At 48.3% G+C, this 19,239-nt stretch overlaps 1 protein-coding gene across 5 annotated transcripts in view; it reads right to left on the reverse strand.

The window, feature by feature from the left end:
* The window catches only part of IGSF9B (immunoglobulin superfamily member 9B), a 94,955-nt gene that overhangs the window by 46,715 nt on the left and 29,001 nt on the right, over positions 1–19,239 (reverse strand). For 4 of the 5 annotated variants that reach the window (XR_014463990.1, XR_014463991.1, XM_083162898.1 and 1 more), the window contains exons 4-13: positions 15,525–15,676; positions 13,603–13,720; positions 13,336–13,477; positions 12,556–12,701; positions 11,813–11,955; positions 10,723–10,863; positions 8,842–8,958; positions 7,249–7,399; positions 2,609–2,732; positions 24–199 (exon numbers count right to left, since the gene is read on the reverse strand). Coding sequence is in view for 3 of the 5 variants with exons in the window: in XM_083162898.1 (XP_083019024.1) it covers positions 24–199; positions 2,609–2,732; positions 7,249–7,399; positions 8,842–8,958; positions 10,723–10,863; positions 11,813–11,955; positions 12,556–12,701; positions 13,336–13,477; positions 13,603–13,720; positions 15,525–15,676 (1,410 nt within the window). In the remaining 2 variants the exon portion in view is untranslated. The remainder of the gene's footprint in view (positions 1–23; positions 200–2,608; positions 2,733–7,248; positions 7,400–8,841; positions 8,959–10,722; positions 10,864–11,812; positions 11,956–12,555; positions 12,702–13,335; positions 13,478–13,602; positions 13,721–15,524; positions 15,677–19,239) is intronic. The other variant, XM_083162899.1, reaches the window with a different exon arrangement.

Consider the following 19,239-nt stretch of genomic DNA (forward strand, 5'->3'; position numbering starts at 1 on the left):
GATGAAAAGGACTTCCTGCTCACCTAAAGTCCGCACCGTGACCACCTCGCTAAAAGAGCTGGTCCCCAATTTATTCTGGGCAAGAACACTGAACTGGTATTCTGTCTCTGGATCCAGAGAGTCTACGAGGAGGAAGGAAGATCCGATGGCGACAGGCATGGAGATCCAGTCATGGGGCCCGAACTGAGCCCGTTTGATCCTTTAGGAAACCCACAAAACAGACATGTAAGGGTAATAATGCTCCTATTACCATCCTTACATAAATGTCTTCTCTCGTCTAAGCTCTATCACCACCCTTCTGTCCGAAGTCTTCTCTCTGGAGTACCCATAAATATCATCCCCCTTTACAATATCCTTCAATACAGATTTGCCCCATGAGCTCTTTCTACACTCACTGGCCTACAGAAGAAACCAAACTCACCCCCAGAATTCATCCTAGCTGTTCCTGCTTCTTCTCATGTCTGCTGGAGACATCTCATCCATCTTGCCCTGTACCCGACACAATCCCCACTATCTGCTCCCCTTCTTTCCAGGTCAAAACTTTACCTCCCTTCTGTACTTCCAAATCCTCCTTCTTTATCCACATACCTCCATCCTCTTCCTCCCCTTTCCCTGTGCACTCTGCTCTCGATTCATGCCTGACCCTCTGAAAATATGGGCTCCTCAATCCACTGAGACTGCACTAACAAAACTGATCCATAATCTACTTCCAGCAGAACCTAAGGGTCACTCTCCCCCACACTCATCCTCCTGGACCTCTCTGCGGCTTACTTCTCTATGGCACACCTTTCGCCCCATTGCTTTTGTGTCACAGTGCTTCTCTGGTTCATTTCCTCGCTATTAAAATGTCTCCTTTAGGGTTTCTATACCTGACACATGCTCCCATTCCTCACAACCCTTATAGAGTCCCACAAGGCTCTGTTCTAGCCCCTGTCCAGATGCCATGTACTCCAATGTCACCCTCCCCTGCTGCTGCCAGTTACTCCAATGCCACCCTCCCATCCTACTGCCAGCTACTCCATTGATTCCTCTAAATGTGTCAGGGTCTGTTGGGACCAAATATTATCACACAAGTTCCCATGATTTTACTAGTTATAGACAACATCTGTCCTCAAGACACAGTAACAGGCCAGGCTATGCATGCTTGAGCATAGGAAACTTAATTAGTACCACAGTCATTTTGATTCAACTAGCTTAGCTCAACCATGGATATTCTTGAAACCTGTTAGTGAGTCTTCAGGCAGAGTCTAAGAAGCACGGCCTTACTGCTGCAGAAATCTCATTGGCTCTAACTTCATGGTAAATAATCTTATCCTGGTGATGGCCGCATTGTGTTACTGGTGTGATATATGATTATCTGCATTGTTTTAACCCTTTGAGTGCCAACATTGCCGTGAGTGAAGGGCAAAATATCGGCTGAAAATGCCAGCATCACTCCCACGACTGATCCTTTTTGGCGCAAAATGTAAATAAGCTTCAATTAATTGACTTCCGATCAATAACTAAAATGATTCCTATTCCTCGACTGCGGCGCTGGCATTTTTAGCGGATATTTTGCACATCTCTCACACAAAAAAAACATTGTCAAATATAGTTAATGTATATAGTGTACAGCTGTATATGGTTTGAGACATGAATACCCCAAACCCACAATCTGATGTGAAAGCGGTATTAGTCCATATAAGCTGTCCACCCTTAGGGGTAAATGTACCAAGATGGACGTTATATTGAAGATGGGATGTTGCCCATAGCAACCAATAAGATTATACTGCTTATTTATTTAGCACCTTCTGGAAGATAATAGACTAAATCTGATTGGTTGCCCATAGCAACATCCTATCTTCAATAGATCTTCCATCTTAGTAAATTTTGCCCTTACAGCCATTACCATTAACTTCAGTGGCAATAGTGTCATACGGAAACATCAAATCTGTAGGCCTGATTCTAGTTTACTTGTAAAAGCAAATTCTCTCTCTAATGGACAAAACCATGCTACACTGCAGGTGGGGCAGATGTAACATGAGAGTTATATTTGGGTCGGGTTTTTACGTCAAACTGAAATCTATATCGCAGTGTAAAAATAAAGCAGCCAGTATTTACCCTGCACAGAAACAAAATAACTCACCCACTCTCTCAAAATAACTCACCCACTCTCTCAAAATAACTCACTAACTCTCTCTGCACAAGTTACATCTGCCCCCAGCAGGAGAGAGAGAGAGAGAGAGAGAGAGAGAGAGAGAGAGAGAGAGAGAGAGAGAGAGAGAGAGAGAGAGAGAGAGAGAGAGAGAGAGAGAGAGAGAGAGAGAGAGAGAGAGAGAGAGAGAGAGAGAGAGAGAATGAATTTGCTTTTGCAAGTGAACCAGAATCTGGCCCTGAATTAAAGATTGTATATTTTCCACTTACAGACAGCCATCTAGACAAAACAGCAGACAGATCCCACATACAGATAGCCATTATTGCAGAATGGCAGACAGATCCCACCTACAGACAGCCATCTAGACAGAACAGCAGACAAATCCCACATACAGAGAGCCATCTAGACAGAACGGCAGACAGACATATACACACGGTGGCGATAGAAGCTGCAAGGCATGCTGGGCTGACTCACAGAGCACCATACCAAACTGAGAATGTCTGCTCAAATCCTCCGTCATATCCAACCTCCCAGGACACATTCGCTGTGTTCATGGACACCAGGACACGGATATTGGATGGGGCGTGGGGGCTGGTGCCTAAACAAACATAAACAGGTCACAGGATTTATAGCACTTAATAATTTTCTGCATTGTCACCTTAGCACAGCTGAGAAGCAGATCGGAAGAAGAATTGTTAATGATCTTGTCACCATTAAGAATAGAAGACAGAGGAATCTAGGCCCAATATTTGTTTTGCTCTTTAACATGCCACCAGGGAATGTGCGAGGCATAGCACAGTGTTGTCCTATAAAGAGACATTCTAGATTCTGTTTGCAGCCAGCCAATCAGCTCCTACTGGCCATGTTACAGGCTGGATTTGAAAAATGACAGATAGGAGCTGGTTGTTTATCACTTTTTGAACATTGGCCTAAATCAGGCATGTCCAAAGTCAGGCCCGGGGGCCAAATGCGGCCCATGCTGTCAATTCAAGTGGCCCACAGCCTCCAGCTGGAAGCGGCCATAGCATCAGATATGGAAAGCACAGGACACTAAAGGTGGGGCCCCGGCAAGCGCGCCTTTACCTTGCTGTCTGCTGCAGTGAGGAGGTGCCGGTCGCCACAGTCAGATGTGTTTTGTGTCCTACCTCTGCTGCTGCAATCGTATATCACCCTACTCCACAATCAGTGACAGCAGTGTGTGGGGAGGGGGGCAGCATGGGGGAAGCTTGCTCACGTAACATGCAGAGCAGAGGAGGGCAGCAGCGGGAGCCCAAGCATCTCCTGTCCTTGCAGTGCCTGCTTTGCCTCTCCTTCCTCTGGCTCACGCAAGGGGCTGGGAAACATGCAAAGAAGGGAGGGGGCAGAGTGGGGGACATACAGTGAAGGAGGGTCAGGCTGGGGGACATACAGTGAATGGAGGCAGTGATGGCCATTCAGAGAATGGGGAGCAGGGGCAGGCTGTGGGAGATACAGTGAATGGGGGCAGAGTGGGGTACGTAGTGAATGGGGGTCATACAGTGAATGGGAGTCATACAGTGAAGGAGGGTCAGGCTTGGGGACATACAATGACATACAATGAATGGAGGCACTGATGGACATTAAGAGAAGGGGGGGCAGGCTGGGGGACAGCGTGAATGGGGGCAGGCTGGGGGAAATACAGTTAAGGGGCAGGCTGGGGGACATATAGTGAATGGGGGCAGGCTGGGGGAAATACAGTGAAGGGGTAGGCTGGGGGACAGAGTGAATGAGGGCAGAGTGGGGGACCATTCTGATGTGATTAAAGATTCAAAGAATGTCAGGCTGAATGGTCGGCCCCCACACATTTACACTTCACCAAATCTGGTCCTCGTCGCAAAAAGTTTGGACACCCCTGGCCTAAATGAATGAACCAATCTTTGGTGTTGCCACGAGCTTGGATTTCATAACTCACACGAAACGGGATCCAGATTCTGGTTGACATATCAGGTCAACACAAGTTCTTCACGATTATTTTCATTTTTGGAACCTTTTTCATACTCTACCTTTCATGTGGACTATGATTGGTAACAGTAGAGCGTGCGAGAGCAATGGTTGCAGAGGAGATGTTTTACGCTTAATATGTATGTGTGTGTGTGTGTGTGTGTGTGTGTGTGTGTGTGTGTGTGTGTGTGTGTGTGTGTGGGGGGGGGGGGGGGGGGGGCAAATGTACATAATGACAACCAAAAAAAACGATGTCAACCTTTTCTTGTGTTGACCTTTTCCTCCATGTTGACTTTGTGCATGCCAACTATAGACACTGTTGACCCTATGATCGACACCCTGCCAAAGTACACAGGTCTATGAGGAATGACCGGGGACAGCAGAAGGTCACACAGACAGACAGAGAGGGGAGCTGGGTGCTAACTAAGTAGCAGGTGCACTGATCCCCTAGGTATAACAATTCTCAGCAACGTTACTGACATACAGTGCGGGTGTAGGTAGGGTAAGATATAGGAGAACAGATCGTTCTCTGCCTACAGCTGTCCTTTGATAGGATGAAACATTATTTTCCAATACATTATCATAAAAGGTTTGGAGCAAAGTCACGAAGTCCATGGAGCACTAAGTGAGAATACTTGGCGTGACTACAGCCATTGTGTATGAGGACACAGTTGACCACTAAAGTAGTTTAGTCGCCGACCATCAAATGATTTCTCTCCCCTTCGGAAATAAAAGTTCAGTGAGCCGGAGATGGCCGAAAATGGGTCTGGCTCACCTGCCTCGAGCAGGCACTGGCACGCCTATGTTCCCAGAGGAACACCCAGATTTTCATGGGGATGCCCATAAAATGCTGGGGTTCCCCTGCTCTAGACATGTCCACCCGCCCCCTCTGGAGTGCAGGTCTCGGCGTGTGTGAAACTTGCCATAACCGTTCGCTCCTGGGGTTTGCACATGCGCAAACCTCAAACATCGGGGGAAGGGTCCAAAGTCACGCCCCCGGTTTCTTTTGTAGCGACCACTCTAGTGGATTAGGGTGGCCAATCCCAGGATCAACGGGATCCCGGGATTTGGCTACAAAAACGCCGGAATTTCAATCCCGGGATTGGAGTTTCCAATTCTTGGATTTCGAGATTAGAATGCGCCTGCTCAGTCCAGTGCCGGGATTTTGAGATTAGAATGCATATGCATCACTGGCCAGTCACTGGTCACCTGGTCAGAGGTCACGCTGCGCAGGCAACACATGCTCCACCCACCTGGCTCCCATCTGCCCAGATGCCAGCTGCACTGCCCGCACTCTGCACCGACCCCCTGGCTCCCGTCCGCTCAGCTCCAGCACCCAGCCCGCATTGATAAGTAAATATGCGGTGCGGCCAGGGCATTTTTATTATTAGGGAAGCAAATCCCGGGAATCCTGGGATTGAGGATTTTTGAAACCCGAATCCCAGGATTGTAAAAATGCCCCGGGATTGACTTCCCTATAGTGAATGTGCTGAGGAATCCACTGATCACTAGAGGTAGAGAAATGCGTTAAGCTCCTGCCTCGATAAGACGCGTTCCCCTAGGCTTTCAGTTGCTTTGAACAGGAATGTAGTGCGCACAGTCCTGAATGGTCCTGTAAGTGGATTAAAAAACTGCAACACCATGGGAGACATGTGGAGCGGAGACTGCAAAGGGGAGTGACTTTACATTTTGGAAATTGATAAATAATAATAATAATAATAATAATAAATGTTCTATTTTTTTTAAAGCGAAAAATTTGAATTCTCCCATAAGGAATTCCTGTGATGGGGGTATGGGGTTTGAGGGGCTACACCTCAAACAAGATTTGACGTACTGAGCTGCAAATTGGCAGGAGCATGTAGAACTGTCGCCCGGTGCAAAATAATAAAAAATAAAAAAAAATAAAAAGAGAATTCGGAAACAATCTAACGTTCTCTCAGGTTTTTTTCTATAACTATGGGTAGAGAGTGAATTGAGACTTGGGGTTTGTGTTGTTAGATAGATCCTGTTCCAGTGTAGGGCATTTTGGGGTTACGTTTTTCCAGAAAGCTACAAGTTTTATTCAATTCAGTAGAACATGTCCCCATTATAAAGATAGGGAATTTTAATTTGTTGAGCCTGCAAAGTTGTCACCTGCGGGAGGGGCAGGGTTTACTCACCAACCCCACCCCTGTCATGCCCCCCCCGAGGGAGAGGCAGCAGCCTTTAAGCTTTGCATGGCCACCGCCTCCCCCCGAACCCGCCATATTCTTCCTCTTCACCTGGTGGGTGGTGGCTCTTAAGCTCTTTTACATGGCCACAATCCATCTGGGGCTCCACCTCCGCTGTCGGACAGTCACCCTGTACTCATGCTAGCCAACGGGGCGATGACACTGCGAGCCACGATTGGCAAACTCATTCATAGAAGCACCCTTTTTAAAATCCAGTATGGCAGCTCAGTACGTCTAATCACTTTTGAGTGTAGCCCCTCAAACACCATGCCCCCATCTCAGTAATTCCCTATGGGAGAAGGTGCGTTACCTTTCTTTTGAGTGCAAAGGTCAGGCTCCCGGTCTTTCAGGGCAAATTTTCTGACCTCTGCAAGGAAGAAGCAGGAGGCGCCTACTTATACCAGACACCTCCTGCGGCATTACCATATCCAACCATGTCTGCTTCCAAGCAAACAGCTGCACCTGGCCCAGGGTACAGTCTATGGCAGATAGTGGCTTATGACGCCCTGAGGCAACATAACACTATATAGAACCAAGTGACTAGTGTATACTGGAAGGTGTAGGACAAACAAGCCCCGTTCTCCACTAGCTCAAAGGACAGTAAAGCCAGGAGACAAATGCCTCATATGCAAAGCTATCACTCAGCAGGGAACATCTCAAATCCACTGACTGTCCTCTTATTGGGCAGATTCCGCCATCATTTCCCAAAATCCCTGACCTACCACTGGTGAGAAATGCGTGATGTCATTAAGCACGAGTCTCAATGTGCTACTATTCCAGAATGCCTGCACAGAGATGCAGACCCCCAGGGACTCTCTGGCTGACACCATTTGTGGTAACCCCGGAATACAGTCAGATACGTTTATTTCAAGATAATAACCTGCTCTCAGTAGTCAATGACATCGGGAGATTTAGCAGCTGACAGCTGGAACTTGGTGTACTTACCAATAACAGTGAGGTGAGCACTGGCAGTGATACTGGTCACGACATTGCTAGCCACACATTCCCATTCTCCGTGATCTTCCTTACTGAGAGATCTAAATTGTAAGGAGCCGCTGGGCAGCACACTGTACTTGCTGGTAGAGGGTCTCCCGACCTAGAACACAGGGTATAAAGCATTACTACAAATAGACCTCCCAACCTAGAACCCAGGGTATACAGCGTATCTACAAATAGGCCTCCCGACCTAGAACACAGAGTGTACAGCGTTACTACAAATAGGCCTCCCGACCTAGAACACAGAGTATACAGCGTTACTACAAATAGGCCTCCCGACCTAGAACACAGAGTATACAGCATTACTACAAAAAGACCTACCGATCTAGAACACAGGGCCTTCTCCCGCCTAGACCCGGCACTCAGCCTTCTCCTGCCTAGACCCGGCACTCAGACAATCACCTTACTGCAGAACGTCTTACTCCAACACCAATAAGCTCTACGCACTATACGGCTGGAAGTCACTCTCTACATGGACCAACTATACTGACCCAGCAACATAACACGGGACACAGAACCCAAAATAATTCACCTGAGCTCAACCTGACACAGGATCTAATCGGACTCCTCAAAATAACCTGTATAAACACACAATTTCTGCCTGTCAACCCCAAGGTTTAGGTGGGCAGCGGATCAGCTTATTTTCTGCAATGCCTACAATAAGATCTGGGCCATGGCAAGCTACGTAACAGGAATACACAGCAGCACGCTTCATCACACAGCCGCTCTATGGGAGTCCCAGTGCTGGTCTCAGGGGGAATACGCTGGTCATATGCCCAGCAGCGTGCTGGTATCTGGGACAGAAAATGAGTGCAGAGCACCATGCATAATTGCTGGAGAGAACCTACATGCAGCAATGCACTCACGTCTATTAAGTTAAGACTAACATTTATTTTGTGCTTGCCTACTACTAGAAGAGCACATGTTGACATGTTACCCAAACCACCCAAACCGACCCCAAAACATCTCACAGTGGTCAAAGCAAACCATCTCTTACATATTTCTCTATTTGGGGGGTCATTGTGGTTGGTTTGGGTGTCGTTGCTCGGCTGTACCCGACCCCAGCCACACCCACTGCTGTGCTGATGATGCCACCATCCGCCGGGAGGCACAGGACCCACAGCACGGCTACTCTCTGTCCCGCTGCTGGCCGCCCGCCCATGTAAGTAAATCTGCGGGGCGGCCAGTGTGGGGCGAAGGAGCGTATTTGTTTTTCTTAGGTATGCCAATCTTGTGATCCCGAGATTGAGCAAATGCCCCGGTATTGGCATCCCTACTCTGAACAATTTGCCATTTCAATCAGGGAAGCTCCCAGAGTGACGTTATGGTCAGCATGTACTACCCAGTGTTGCCTGTAGATGGCAAGCGACCCGCAGATAATCTGAATTGATCATTGTTAACTTTTGCAAAATGTGCAGTAAATGAACAGACACTTGGGGGTATATATTTACTAAAGTTGGATTTATTTTAGAAATTTGGATGTTTCCCATAGCAACGAGTCTATGCATTACCAGCAATGCATCACAGCAACAATGCGATTACCTTTCTCCAGGAGATGGTCGGGAACGGGTCTCCAGCAGCAGCACAAGGAATCAGCAGCTCCCTCCCGGCTTCCTGTCTGTATTCCCAACCGGGCAGCACCGTGAAATAGGGCGGGTCCTAGTGACAAGGGTACAATTTGGGCATACTGCAGTAACATGAGACAAAGGATTGGCAAACAGCGTGTTCAGGTGCAGCAGTATATACCACGTGTATGGGACAGCATAGTCTTAATGCCACCGACTAGGACAGCTCTGCTCTCCCACGTGGTGGACTCATACAAGTGGAAAGATGGAAGGAAAACCCTATAAATGCCACATAGGTCTGCTATGAATTATTATGCAGCATGTACATGGAATTATCACTTTCATAGAACATAGGATGACAAATTTATACTGTATATGTAATTTAGGGGTAGATGTATGGAGCAGTAATAAGGGAGGAGATGTGATCAAGTGCCTGGTACTTTATCACAGGCCAATCAGCTCCTAACTGTTCCTTTTTAAACCCAGCATGTAACTTAACAGTTAGGAGCTGATTGGCCGGTGATAAAGTACCAGACACTTTATCACTTCTCCTTCCTTATCACTGCTTCATACATCTACCCCTTAGATCCAGGTCGGTGGAAAGGGGGAGGGGTTTAGGTTTAACGCACCAGCCAATCAGCTAAGTTTAAAAATGACAATTAGGAGTTGATTGGCTAGTTCGTGATCACCAACCACTTTATCTCTTCACCAGATGCCCTATATACTTGAGCAGTAAAGGCCCACACACAACAGGCGATATTCATTTGTGTATGGGCCACCGATGATGCACGCTCCTGCATCATCGCTAGCAAGGTCCCCCGTCAGCTGGTTTTACCAGCATGTCTAGCGATGATGGCTGGTTTCTCAGCCATCATCGCTGAGTGTGTATGCACAGCCGTGCCAGGCTGAGAGAGGATACACTTTCAGCCCAGGTGACTGCCCCTGCCCCTTCCCCCTGCAGTGTATGCTATTCCAGCCTGGCTGACCTCCCCGTGCTCCCTCCACCTGCTCCGTTTTGTGACCCTGCACGGAGCACAAGACGACAGGGAGCGGCTTTCCTGCCCATCTCCTCTTCAGGGAGACTGGCAGGGAGCGGTGGTCAGGCTGGGGCAGAGCTGCTACCATCTCTGACAGAACAGGGCGTGCAAGCATCTAGTGCGCACGCACCCCCTTCTGTCGGAGGACAGCGGCTGGCGGCAATAGAATCGCCAGGAGCAGCTCAAATAAGAGCTGCTCCATCTGTATTTCTTTGTGCACAGCTGCAAATAAAATTGTAGCCGTGCACATGGGCGGGATTTCACCCCCTGGCGCGGCGGCATTTACCAGATTGCTGGGCTCGAAAATACATAGGCCAGCAATCAGTTCTGAACCAGGCCCCAAGAACAGTAATGCACTGAATAAAATGGCCCCTGCTCCCACCCTTGGATATCAAACCCCGCCCCTTATGTAAATAGACTTATAATGAAAGATTTTCAGCAAAGTCTTTCTCCTCCGGATAATCTCTTTCTCTTTGCTCGGTGTGTACGCACTAGTTTTTCCTAATTTTGCGTGCAGGGGCAGTTGTGATAATATCAGGCATAAAGGAGGAAAAGCAGATGCTGCAGATTGCACGGTAATAACCAGGAACAAAATGCAATAACATAGAAGAGGTGGCTGCATGTTATCTTAAGTACATACAAAGAGACCTCCCGGTAGACATTCTGCATCTTACACAGCAACGGGGGTAATGCAATGTATCTTTTTCTAATAAACAAAAAGATTTAAAAAAAAATCACATGTATTCTAATCAATTATTGGAAACCACACACTTTGCTGTTGTCCTGCAGCGTGATCGTGCAATGTGAGAATGTGCGCTCACCTTCAGCAGCAGCCGTGCAGGAGGGGACTGGCCCATGGTCCCCAGCGCATTATAAGGCACACAGGTGTACGTGCCCAGCAACTCCTCAGTCGCCTCCTCAATGTGAATAGATCCATCTTCTAAGAGTTTCCAGCCCGATAACTGAAAATGGGAGAGCATGTAAGACGGGAGCATGTCCTCTGACTGCAACACCCCATCCAGACAGCCCTGATCCCAAGCACAGGACGCCATCATATTCAGAGACCACATAACACTGCAACAACTACCAACCAGGCAGCAGAGACCATAGGGATTGAAAGGGGATAAAGACCATAGGACTGGAAATTAGTCTGTAACGCTGGGCCAGTCCGTATATAAGGCAGGGAGCGGCACCGGGCCAGTCCATATATAAGGCAGGGAGCAGCACCGGGCCAGTCCGTATATAAGGCAGGGAGCGGCACCGGGCCAGTCCGTATAGAAGGCAAGGAGCGGCACCGGGCCAGTCCGTATAGAAGGCAAGGAGCGGCACCGGGCCAGTCCGTATAGAAGGCAAGGAGCGGCACCGGGACAGTCTGTATAGAAGGCAAGGAGCGGCACCGGGCCAGTCCGTATAGAAGGCAAGGAGCGGCACCGGGCCAGTCCATATATAAGGCAGGGCTCGGCCCTGGGCCAGTCCGTATATAAGGCAGGGTGTGGCACTGGGTCAGTCCATATATAAAGCAGGGAGCAGCACCGGGCCAGTCCGTATATAAGGCAGGGAGCAGCACTGGGCCAGTCCGTATATAAGGCAGGGAGCAGCACTGGGCCAGTCCGTATATAAGGATGTGTACAGTAACAGTCTGGCACGTGCATAGACAGTATGCAGCTCTGGGCTGGGCTAATGTGCTGTACCATGTCTGTGCACCTGGATGTTCTGGCCTGTTCATTATATAGTAAATAAGTCTGCAGCATCCCAGTATTCCCAGTCATAGTTATCCCGCTTGGCACTGAAATATGCTTTCGCAATACATTTTCCCTTTTAACTTTTTTCTCTTGAAACACAACAAGCAACAGAGGTGCAAACCAAATAATCCTCCCTCCCAGCCAGCCAGCAGTATCCCACACTACCTACCTTATCAGTCCTCAGAGGTCGGCCATCTTTATTCCATTTCACATAGGTGACAGGCGGCACAGCATCCACAGGGCAGCGGACGTGACCATGAATACCGACCGGGACGTAGATGACTGGTGGCATATTGATTACTCGTGCTGGATCTGGGAGGAGAATGATGACACGGAAGGCGTTACGTCCGTATTCACCTAACCAGCAACTCACCCAATGTCGCCACATTATTTCCCTGGTACGTCTCTGTACATGTACAGTTAGGGGACTCTGTCCGCCAAGTTCACAAGACGAAAACGCTGCCTATAGGCTGCACTGTCCTGGTTAATGCGCAAACTATAAATCGTGTTCTCCCAATGCTAAGAACAGTAACAGATATAATAATAGTCTAGAGCTGGGGTAGCCAACTCTAGTCCTCGAGAGCTACCAACAGTTCATGTTTTCCAGATCTCCTCACAGAATCACAAGTGAAGTAATTAGCTCCACCTGTGGATCTTTGAAAATGTTTCAGCTAGTAATGAGTGCACCTGTGCAGCAGCTAGGTTGCCTGTAAAATGTGAACTGTTGGTAGCTGTCGAGGACCGTAGTTGGCTACCACTGGTGTAGAGATAATATAGCTTCAGTATCCGGGTCACCGCACTCCTCTTTATCCCCAAATCAGCGCTGCTGCAACATGCAATAGTGGAGGATAGCGAAGATGAAATTGTGGTTGCGATATTGGAGTCCTCTATCACACCGCCAGTAACACTCACATTGCACAGTAAGGTATGCCGATGCCGATGGGGAGCGTCCGAGGCTGTTGCTAGGCACGCAGGTATATTTCCCAGCATCCTCTGGTTTGACTCTGAATATGATCAATGTTCCGTCAATCAATATCCGGACCCTTAGCTTTAGGTCGCTGCGTTGAGAGGGAAACAATCACAAACAAAAATAAAAGCACCAAAGATACATTAGAGAGCATCGCTGACGTCTGAATAAGCACCTGCTCCGAATGGACAAAACCATGCTGCAGTGCAGATGGGCCAGATGTAACATTTGCAGACAGAGTTAGATGAGGGTGAGGTGTGTTCAAACTGAAATCTAAATTGCAGTGTAAAAATAAAGCAGCCAGTATTTACCCTGCACAGAAACAAAATAATCCACAAAGTGGGCGATTCAGATCCGCTCGCAGATGACAAATTCAAACCCCCGGTCGATGTTTGGGGTTTGTACATACTGTAGGTGAATATTCGCATGTGCAAACCCCCAAATGGGCAGGCAGTAGGCGGGTATAGGACGGAAGCAGGGGAAACACCCAGCATTTTGTGGGGAAGATGTAAGTGTTTAAGGCAGGGGTGGACCATAATCAGTCCTCCAGCTGTTGATGAACTACACATCCCAGCATGCCTTGCATTAGTTTTGGCATAGCCAAATAGCAAAACTGATGCAAAGCATGCTGGGATGTGTAGTTCATCAACAGCTGTAGGGCCGCTTATTGCCCAGCCCTGGTATAAGGGGTTAAACCATCCTCCGCTTCTCCCAACCATACTCACTTTTTAAAAAAAACGTTCTCCTCCATCCAGTACCAGGTGTAGGTGAGGTTCCCTGGATACGCTTCGGCTTGGCATGTGAACAGAGCATCCTGGGAAATGTTAACTGTGATGTTCTCAGGAGGGGAAACAATGAAGGGCGACCCTGGGGACAGGAACAAACATTACCTCAGCTGCCCGAAACAGGGCATGCTGTCACCTGGAGCCCAGCCAGCAAGGGCAGGACACCGGGGAGCATTCAGATCACGCTCCCAGCGACGGGACCATTACCTTGTACTAGAATCCGTGTACTGTGAATAGCTTCTCCCTGAATACTGGTAGCGCGGCAGGTGTAAGATCCTCGGTCTTCACGCCCAATGGATGAGATGGTCAAACTCCCATCATTTACCTGCGTGACACCAAGTGAGGTTGCGGTTAAGGTTACATGGCAATGACTTGTATAAATCGGTCACAGCTAAATTATAGCACACATCCATACTGGCTGACCTGACATTAGCATAACACGCTGATCCAATTCGGTACTTGTTTCCTAGCACGGCCACACCAATTTCCATCGGGGTGGTCGTGTCGGAAAAATTGCGTCGATTTTGTCGCATGCGATGCGACCGACCCGATTTTTTAATTGAATCAAATGTGAATAGGGTCCCTGGGATCCGATTTTACATTGGATTCAATGTAAAATATTCCCTAGACCCCCAATTTTACACCGTAAACCCCACCCCACGATTGACGCCAACCTGAAGCGTGGCGAGCGCAGCGAGCCCGCGCGGGGCGGCGGTGCACGTCCTCCGACCTTTTCATTCCCCTACTATCCACGTCGGCGTGGAGTTGAGAATATAAAGTGTGGCGAGCGCAGCGAGCCGGAAGCGTGGCGAGCGTAGCGAGCCCCGCGAGGGGACGCGTATAACTACACAGGTATACGCGTGCGCTCGCCACGCTTCGGGCTCGGTGGCTCGCCACACTTTATATTCTCAACTCCACGCCGACGTGGATAGTAGGGGAATCGGAGGACGCGCACCGCTGCGCTCGCCACGCTTCGGGTTCGCGTCAATCGTGGGGTGACGACGGGGCCATATATAATGTGAAATGGGTCATATTGGCCCATTTCAAATTTTTTCCTATGTGAGATGGACTTAATCAAGTCCATCTCATGCCATTATAATGGCACAAGACCGACGCGATGCTCCCGATTTCAATGTTAAAAAATATTTTAACATTGAAGCCTATGGCAAAATCGCGGCCATCGCGTCGGGGCCAATGTTAATGGTCGCGACTGACGCGATGCTCGTGATTTTCCCTTTGCCGGCAAAATGGACCTGATTTCAAAGGAAATCGGGTCCATCGCGGGCATCGTGTACCTTAACTTAAAGGTACACGATGCCCGCGATTGTGGCCATGCTAGGAAACAAGTACCGCCAATTCTGCGTTGTCTGACTGCTGCCTGGTATGGGGTCAGCCTGACGAAGAATTATTCAGACCTGATTGCACATTTGTTTAGCAAATGGACAAAACAATGCTGCACTGAAGGTGGGGCAGATGTAACATGTGCAGAGAGTTAGATCTGGGTGAGTTATTTTGTTTCTGTGCAGAGCAAATACCGATTGCTTTATTCTTACACTGCAATTTAGATTTCAGTTTGAACACACCCCACTCAAATCCACTGCCCCACCTGAAGAGCAGCATGGTTGTCCCTTTGCTAAAAAAAAAAAAAAAAGTGCCCTGTGAATAACCCCCTAAGCCAAGTGCCTGGATTTAATAGTGCGGGTCAAATGAGTCGTGTAAGGGTACAAACATGGGTACCCAAAGTACTTATGTGCCACTAACCCATTGGCAAGAGCCAAGTCTGTGTGGCTTGGACTTTCCGGTAGTCATTAAATACATCATTTAGAGGCTGGTGCAATTTGCACGCATTAAAATAATGGCACAAAAATTGCAAATGTCTCAGGCATGTCCAGCTTTCAACAGTAGGGCACAAACACATGCACTTTATGGTCTGCGACCATTGAATGATTTCAATCATGTGATTCGGTGGCAGGTATAGGCCAATGTTGGCAGCTTACCGAGCCAAACTGAATCAGAGCCTACCCTATCCAAACTGCATTATGGCTGATGTTTGAGTTCTTCGCATGCTCAGATAGCTGCACTGTATCATTGTACATATATGTCACAACTCATGTTTCAAAAATAAATACCTGATATTTTGGGGTTCCACCAAGGAACTCTCCCTCTCGCAGCCACGTGACAGTAGGTTTAGGGTTCCCAAACGCAGTGCAAGTTAACGTGATGCTGCTTCCCTCCTTTACCTCGAGGTATTGAGGGGGTGTTTCCGTGAAAGTGGGAGGAGCTGAGGAGGCCAAACAGAAAACAATTAATATTTTCTAAAAACAAAAGCCACGTGTATACAGTACTGTGCAAAAGTTTTCGACATTGGATGAGACCTTTGGTTTCAAAATGGCATTTATTCTTCTAGGTACACTTGCACAAAATCTGGGGTTTTGCCTGATTATATAAGAGTCAGGTGTATGATTAACCAACCATACCAAATAGGTCTTAAAGATCATCATTTTCATATGTAGGTTGAAACACAGTCATTAAATGAAACAGAAACAGTTGTGTAGTAGGCTTAAAACTGGGTAAGGAACAGCCAAACCCGGCTACAAAGCAGAGGTTGTGAAAGACAGTTTCAGTCACAGGTCATAAGGCCCCCATACACTATGCGATTTGGTCCCGATTTCACCCAATTCAGATGGATCGGGCAGTGAAATCGTGCCAAATCGCAGGTATAGACACCCGGTCCGACCCAATGCGCGGTCCCGTGCGCATCGGGTCAGAGTCGGGAGGTCGGACCGGCTGCACATAAGATTTGCTAAATGTTATGAACAGCCGGGCAGGGGACACAGGTGGCGGATGCTGGCGAGGAAGATGGGCAGGGGGAGCCGGAGCAGGGAGTGGTCAATGCGCCGTCCGGTGGAGGGAGCAGGGGGACGCTTCTAGTAGCGCAAAGGCAGCGGACGCTGCGGGGGACACAGGCGGCAGTAACGTAGAGGCAGGTAGGGGGAGCCGGGAGCTGTCGGCGCTGGAGAAAAAAAAAAGCCCATACAATGAATGGGCAGACTGTGATTGGCTGAGCGCTCTCTCAGCCAGTCAGCAATTGGCTGAGAGCGCTCAGCCAATCTCAGGCCGCCTATTCATTGTATGGGCTTTTTTTTTCTCCAGCGCTGACAGCTCCTGGCTCCCCCTGCCTGCCTCTACGTTACTGCCGCCTGTGTCCCCCGCAGCGTCCGCTGCCTCTGGGCTACTAGCAGCGCCCCCCAGCCACCTCGCAGCGTCCTCCACCCGCCACCTGGATGACCCTTGCCCCCCTGCTCCCTCCACCTTGTAGCTCCCCGGGAGTTGCAAATGATACATCGCATGCGATGTATCATTTGCAAAACTTGGCACATCAGTGCCTAATCGTGTGTCCCCCTCCCGGGGAGCTGCAGGGGGAAATCAGGTCCGACTTGTCCTTAGGACAAGTCGGACTAATGTATGGGGGCCTTTACACAATGGCAAGACTTAGTACAGCAACAGGACACAAGGTAGTTCTACTGCATTATCAAGGTCTCTCCCAGGCAAAGATTTCAAAGCAAACTGGGGTTTTAATAGGTTTTTCAACCTCTTTTGGCAAAGCACAAAGAAATGGGCAATGTTGAGGAAAGCAGACACAGTGGTCTGCCAAAGAAATGTAGTGCTTTAAAATCAGGGGTTCTCAAACTTGGTCTTCAGGACCCCACACAGTTCACAGGGCAGGTGCACAGGTGCATTCATTACTCATTAAAACATTTTAAAAGATCCACAGGTGGAGACAATTTCACTTGTGATTCTGTGAGGAGACCTACAAAACATGCACTGTGCGGGGACCCTAGGACGGAGTTTGAGAACCTGTGCTTTAGATTAAAGATACATCTTGCTTACATCTTTTCTAAATCCGAAGATGTCCAGTAGGGCCATCAGCTCAGAGCTGGCAGAAACCAGTGGGACCCAGGTACACACATCTACTACTTAGAGAAGACTTGGCAGAAGTGATCTTCAGAAAAGAATTGCAGCCAAAAAGCCATCGACGGGAAAACAATATTGGTGGAGCGCTCAGATATCCAAAATTATTCCAGAAATGAATGCAAGACTATAAAGCAGATCAATTGGGTACCACATATAAAATTCATTTAATTTGAACTAACACATTAATTAATGACAGATATCAAAGCACAATGCATAATATATTTCATAAAAAGCAATGTTATAAAAGAACACTTGTTAAAAATAATCTTGGATATGTCCCGCTTGCTCCTATTCGTGCTCTCCTCAGTGATTATGCGCGGTCTCCCGGATGAGTATTGGTGCAATAACTGGTATGGTGGGTGTCCATAAACCTGTCTGGATGCCTTGTACCTTGATTCTGATGGTATGAAGGTGGTCCTGAATGGTAGTCAGGATAGGCTCCAAATGGTTAGCAGGTGGTGGTGTCCCAAAGTAAGTTTCCAGTTGAAAGCGGCAAAGCAATATAGGGAATCCGATAGGAGATAAACGGTGGAGAGCTGGTCCAAGTGGGATAATAAATAAAATGTCCAGTGTCCAACAAGAGAGAGTAGTAAGGTACAAGGCATCCAGACAGGTTTATGGACACCCACCATAACAGTTATTGCCCCAATACTCATCCGGGAGACCGCGCATAATCACTGAGGAGAGCACGAATAGGAACAAGCGGGACATATCCTAAGTATATAATATGGCCCATTCAACATTATTTTTATCAAGTGCACCTTTTTAATATTGCTTTTTATGAAATATAGGTACTTGTGTAGTTTCACGGCGGCAGCCTAAGCTATGTTTGAATCTACAGTACATTGTCAGCGTAGAACAGCATAGCCCAACGGCTGCCTTACTTGTGTAGTTTCACAGTGGCAGCCTAAGCTAGGTTGTCAGCGTAGCCCAACGGCTGCCTAGCGTAGTAAGCATACTGTCTCCGCGGCAACCCTGCGTAGTTACCGTACCATCCCCGGGAGCTGCAGCTCTGTCCCTGGCAAGCGTAGTGAGCGCCTCAAAGTGTGGCGAGCGCAGCGTGCCACCAAGCCCAAAGCGTGGCGAGTGTAGCGAGCCCCGTGAGGGGACGTGCATTACTTTACATGTAATCCGCGTCCTCGCCACGCTTCGGGCTCGCCACACTTTATAAAATCAACTCAACGCCAACGTTGATAGTGGGGGGTATGAAAAGGTCGGGAGGACACGTAACACGTCCCCTCGCCATGCTTCGGGCTGGCGTGGATAGTGGGGGTGTTTCAGGAACACATTCACACCTGCCATATCATACATCTGAGACAGTAATGACGACGTGTTAACTGGTAACTGGATTTTAGTTAATAATAAAGAAGAAGGCAACTTATAACTTATATGGCAGCGTCACATCCGCTCCTTCACATTGGATGGCCATTAGGACACGTCTTGGTCTCAGGGAGAAAAAGTGCTGAAGCTGCAAGAAATTCACAGACTCCTCCTCCGTCTGCGGCAGGTTAAATATTGTTAACTTTTCGGCAGCCATAACTGAAAATGTGACTCCGCTAACCAAGTACCGCTGACTGACTACGCTGACCACGGAAACAGTACGCTTACTCTGACAGAGACGCTGGCTATGCTAAGCGGCCGCGTGAACACTACGCTGATTCTGACAGGGATGCTCGCGTGAACACTACGCTACTTCTGACTGACTACGCTAACCACGGGAGCACTACGCTGACGACGCAACTGCCACCGTGAAACTACACAAGTAACGAAATAGATTATGCATTGTGCTTTGATATCTGTCATTAATTAATGTTTACTATGTGTTAGTTCAAATTAAATAAATTTTATATGTGATACCCAATTGATCAG

Source organism: Crinia signifera, chromosome 19 (assembly GCF_055691185.1).
Source record: "Crinia signifera chromosome 19, ASM5569118v1, whole genome shotgun sequence".
NCBI classification, from domain to species: Eukaryota; Metazoa; Chordata; class Amphibia; order Anura; family Myobatrachidae; genus Crinia; species Crinia signifera.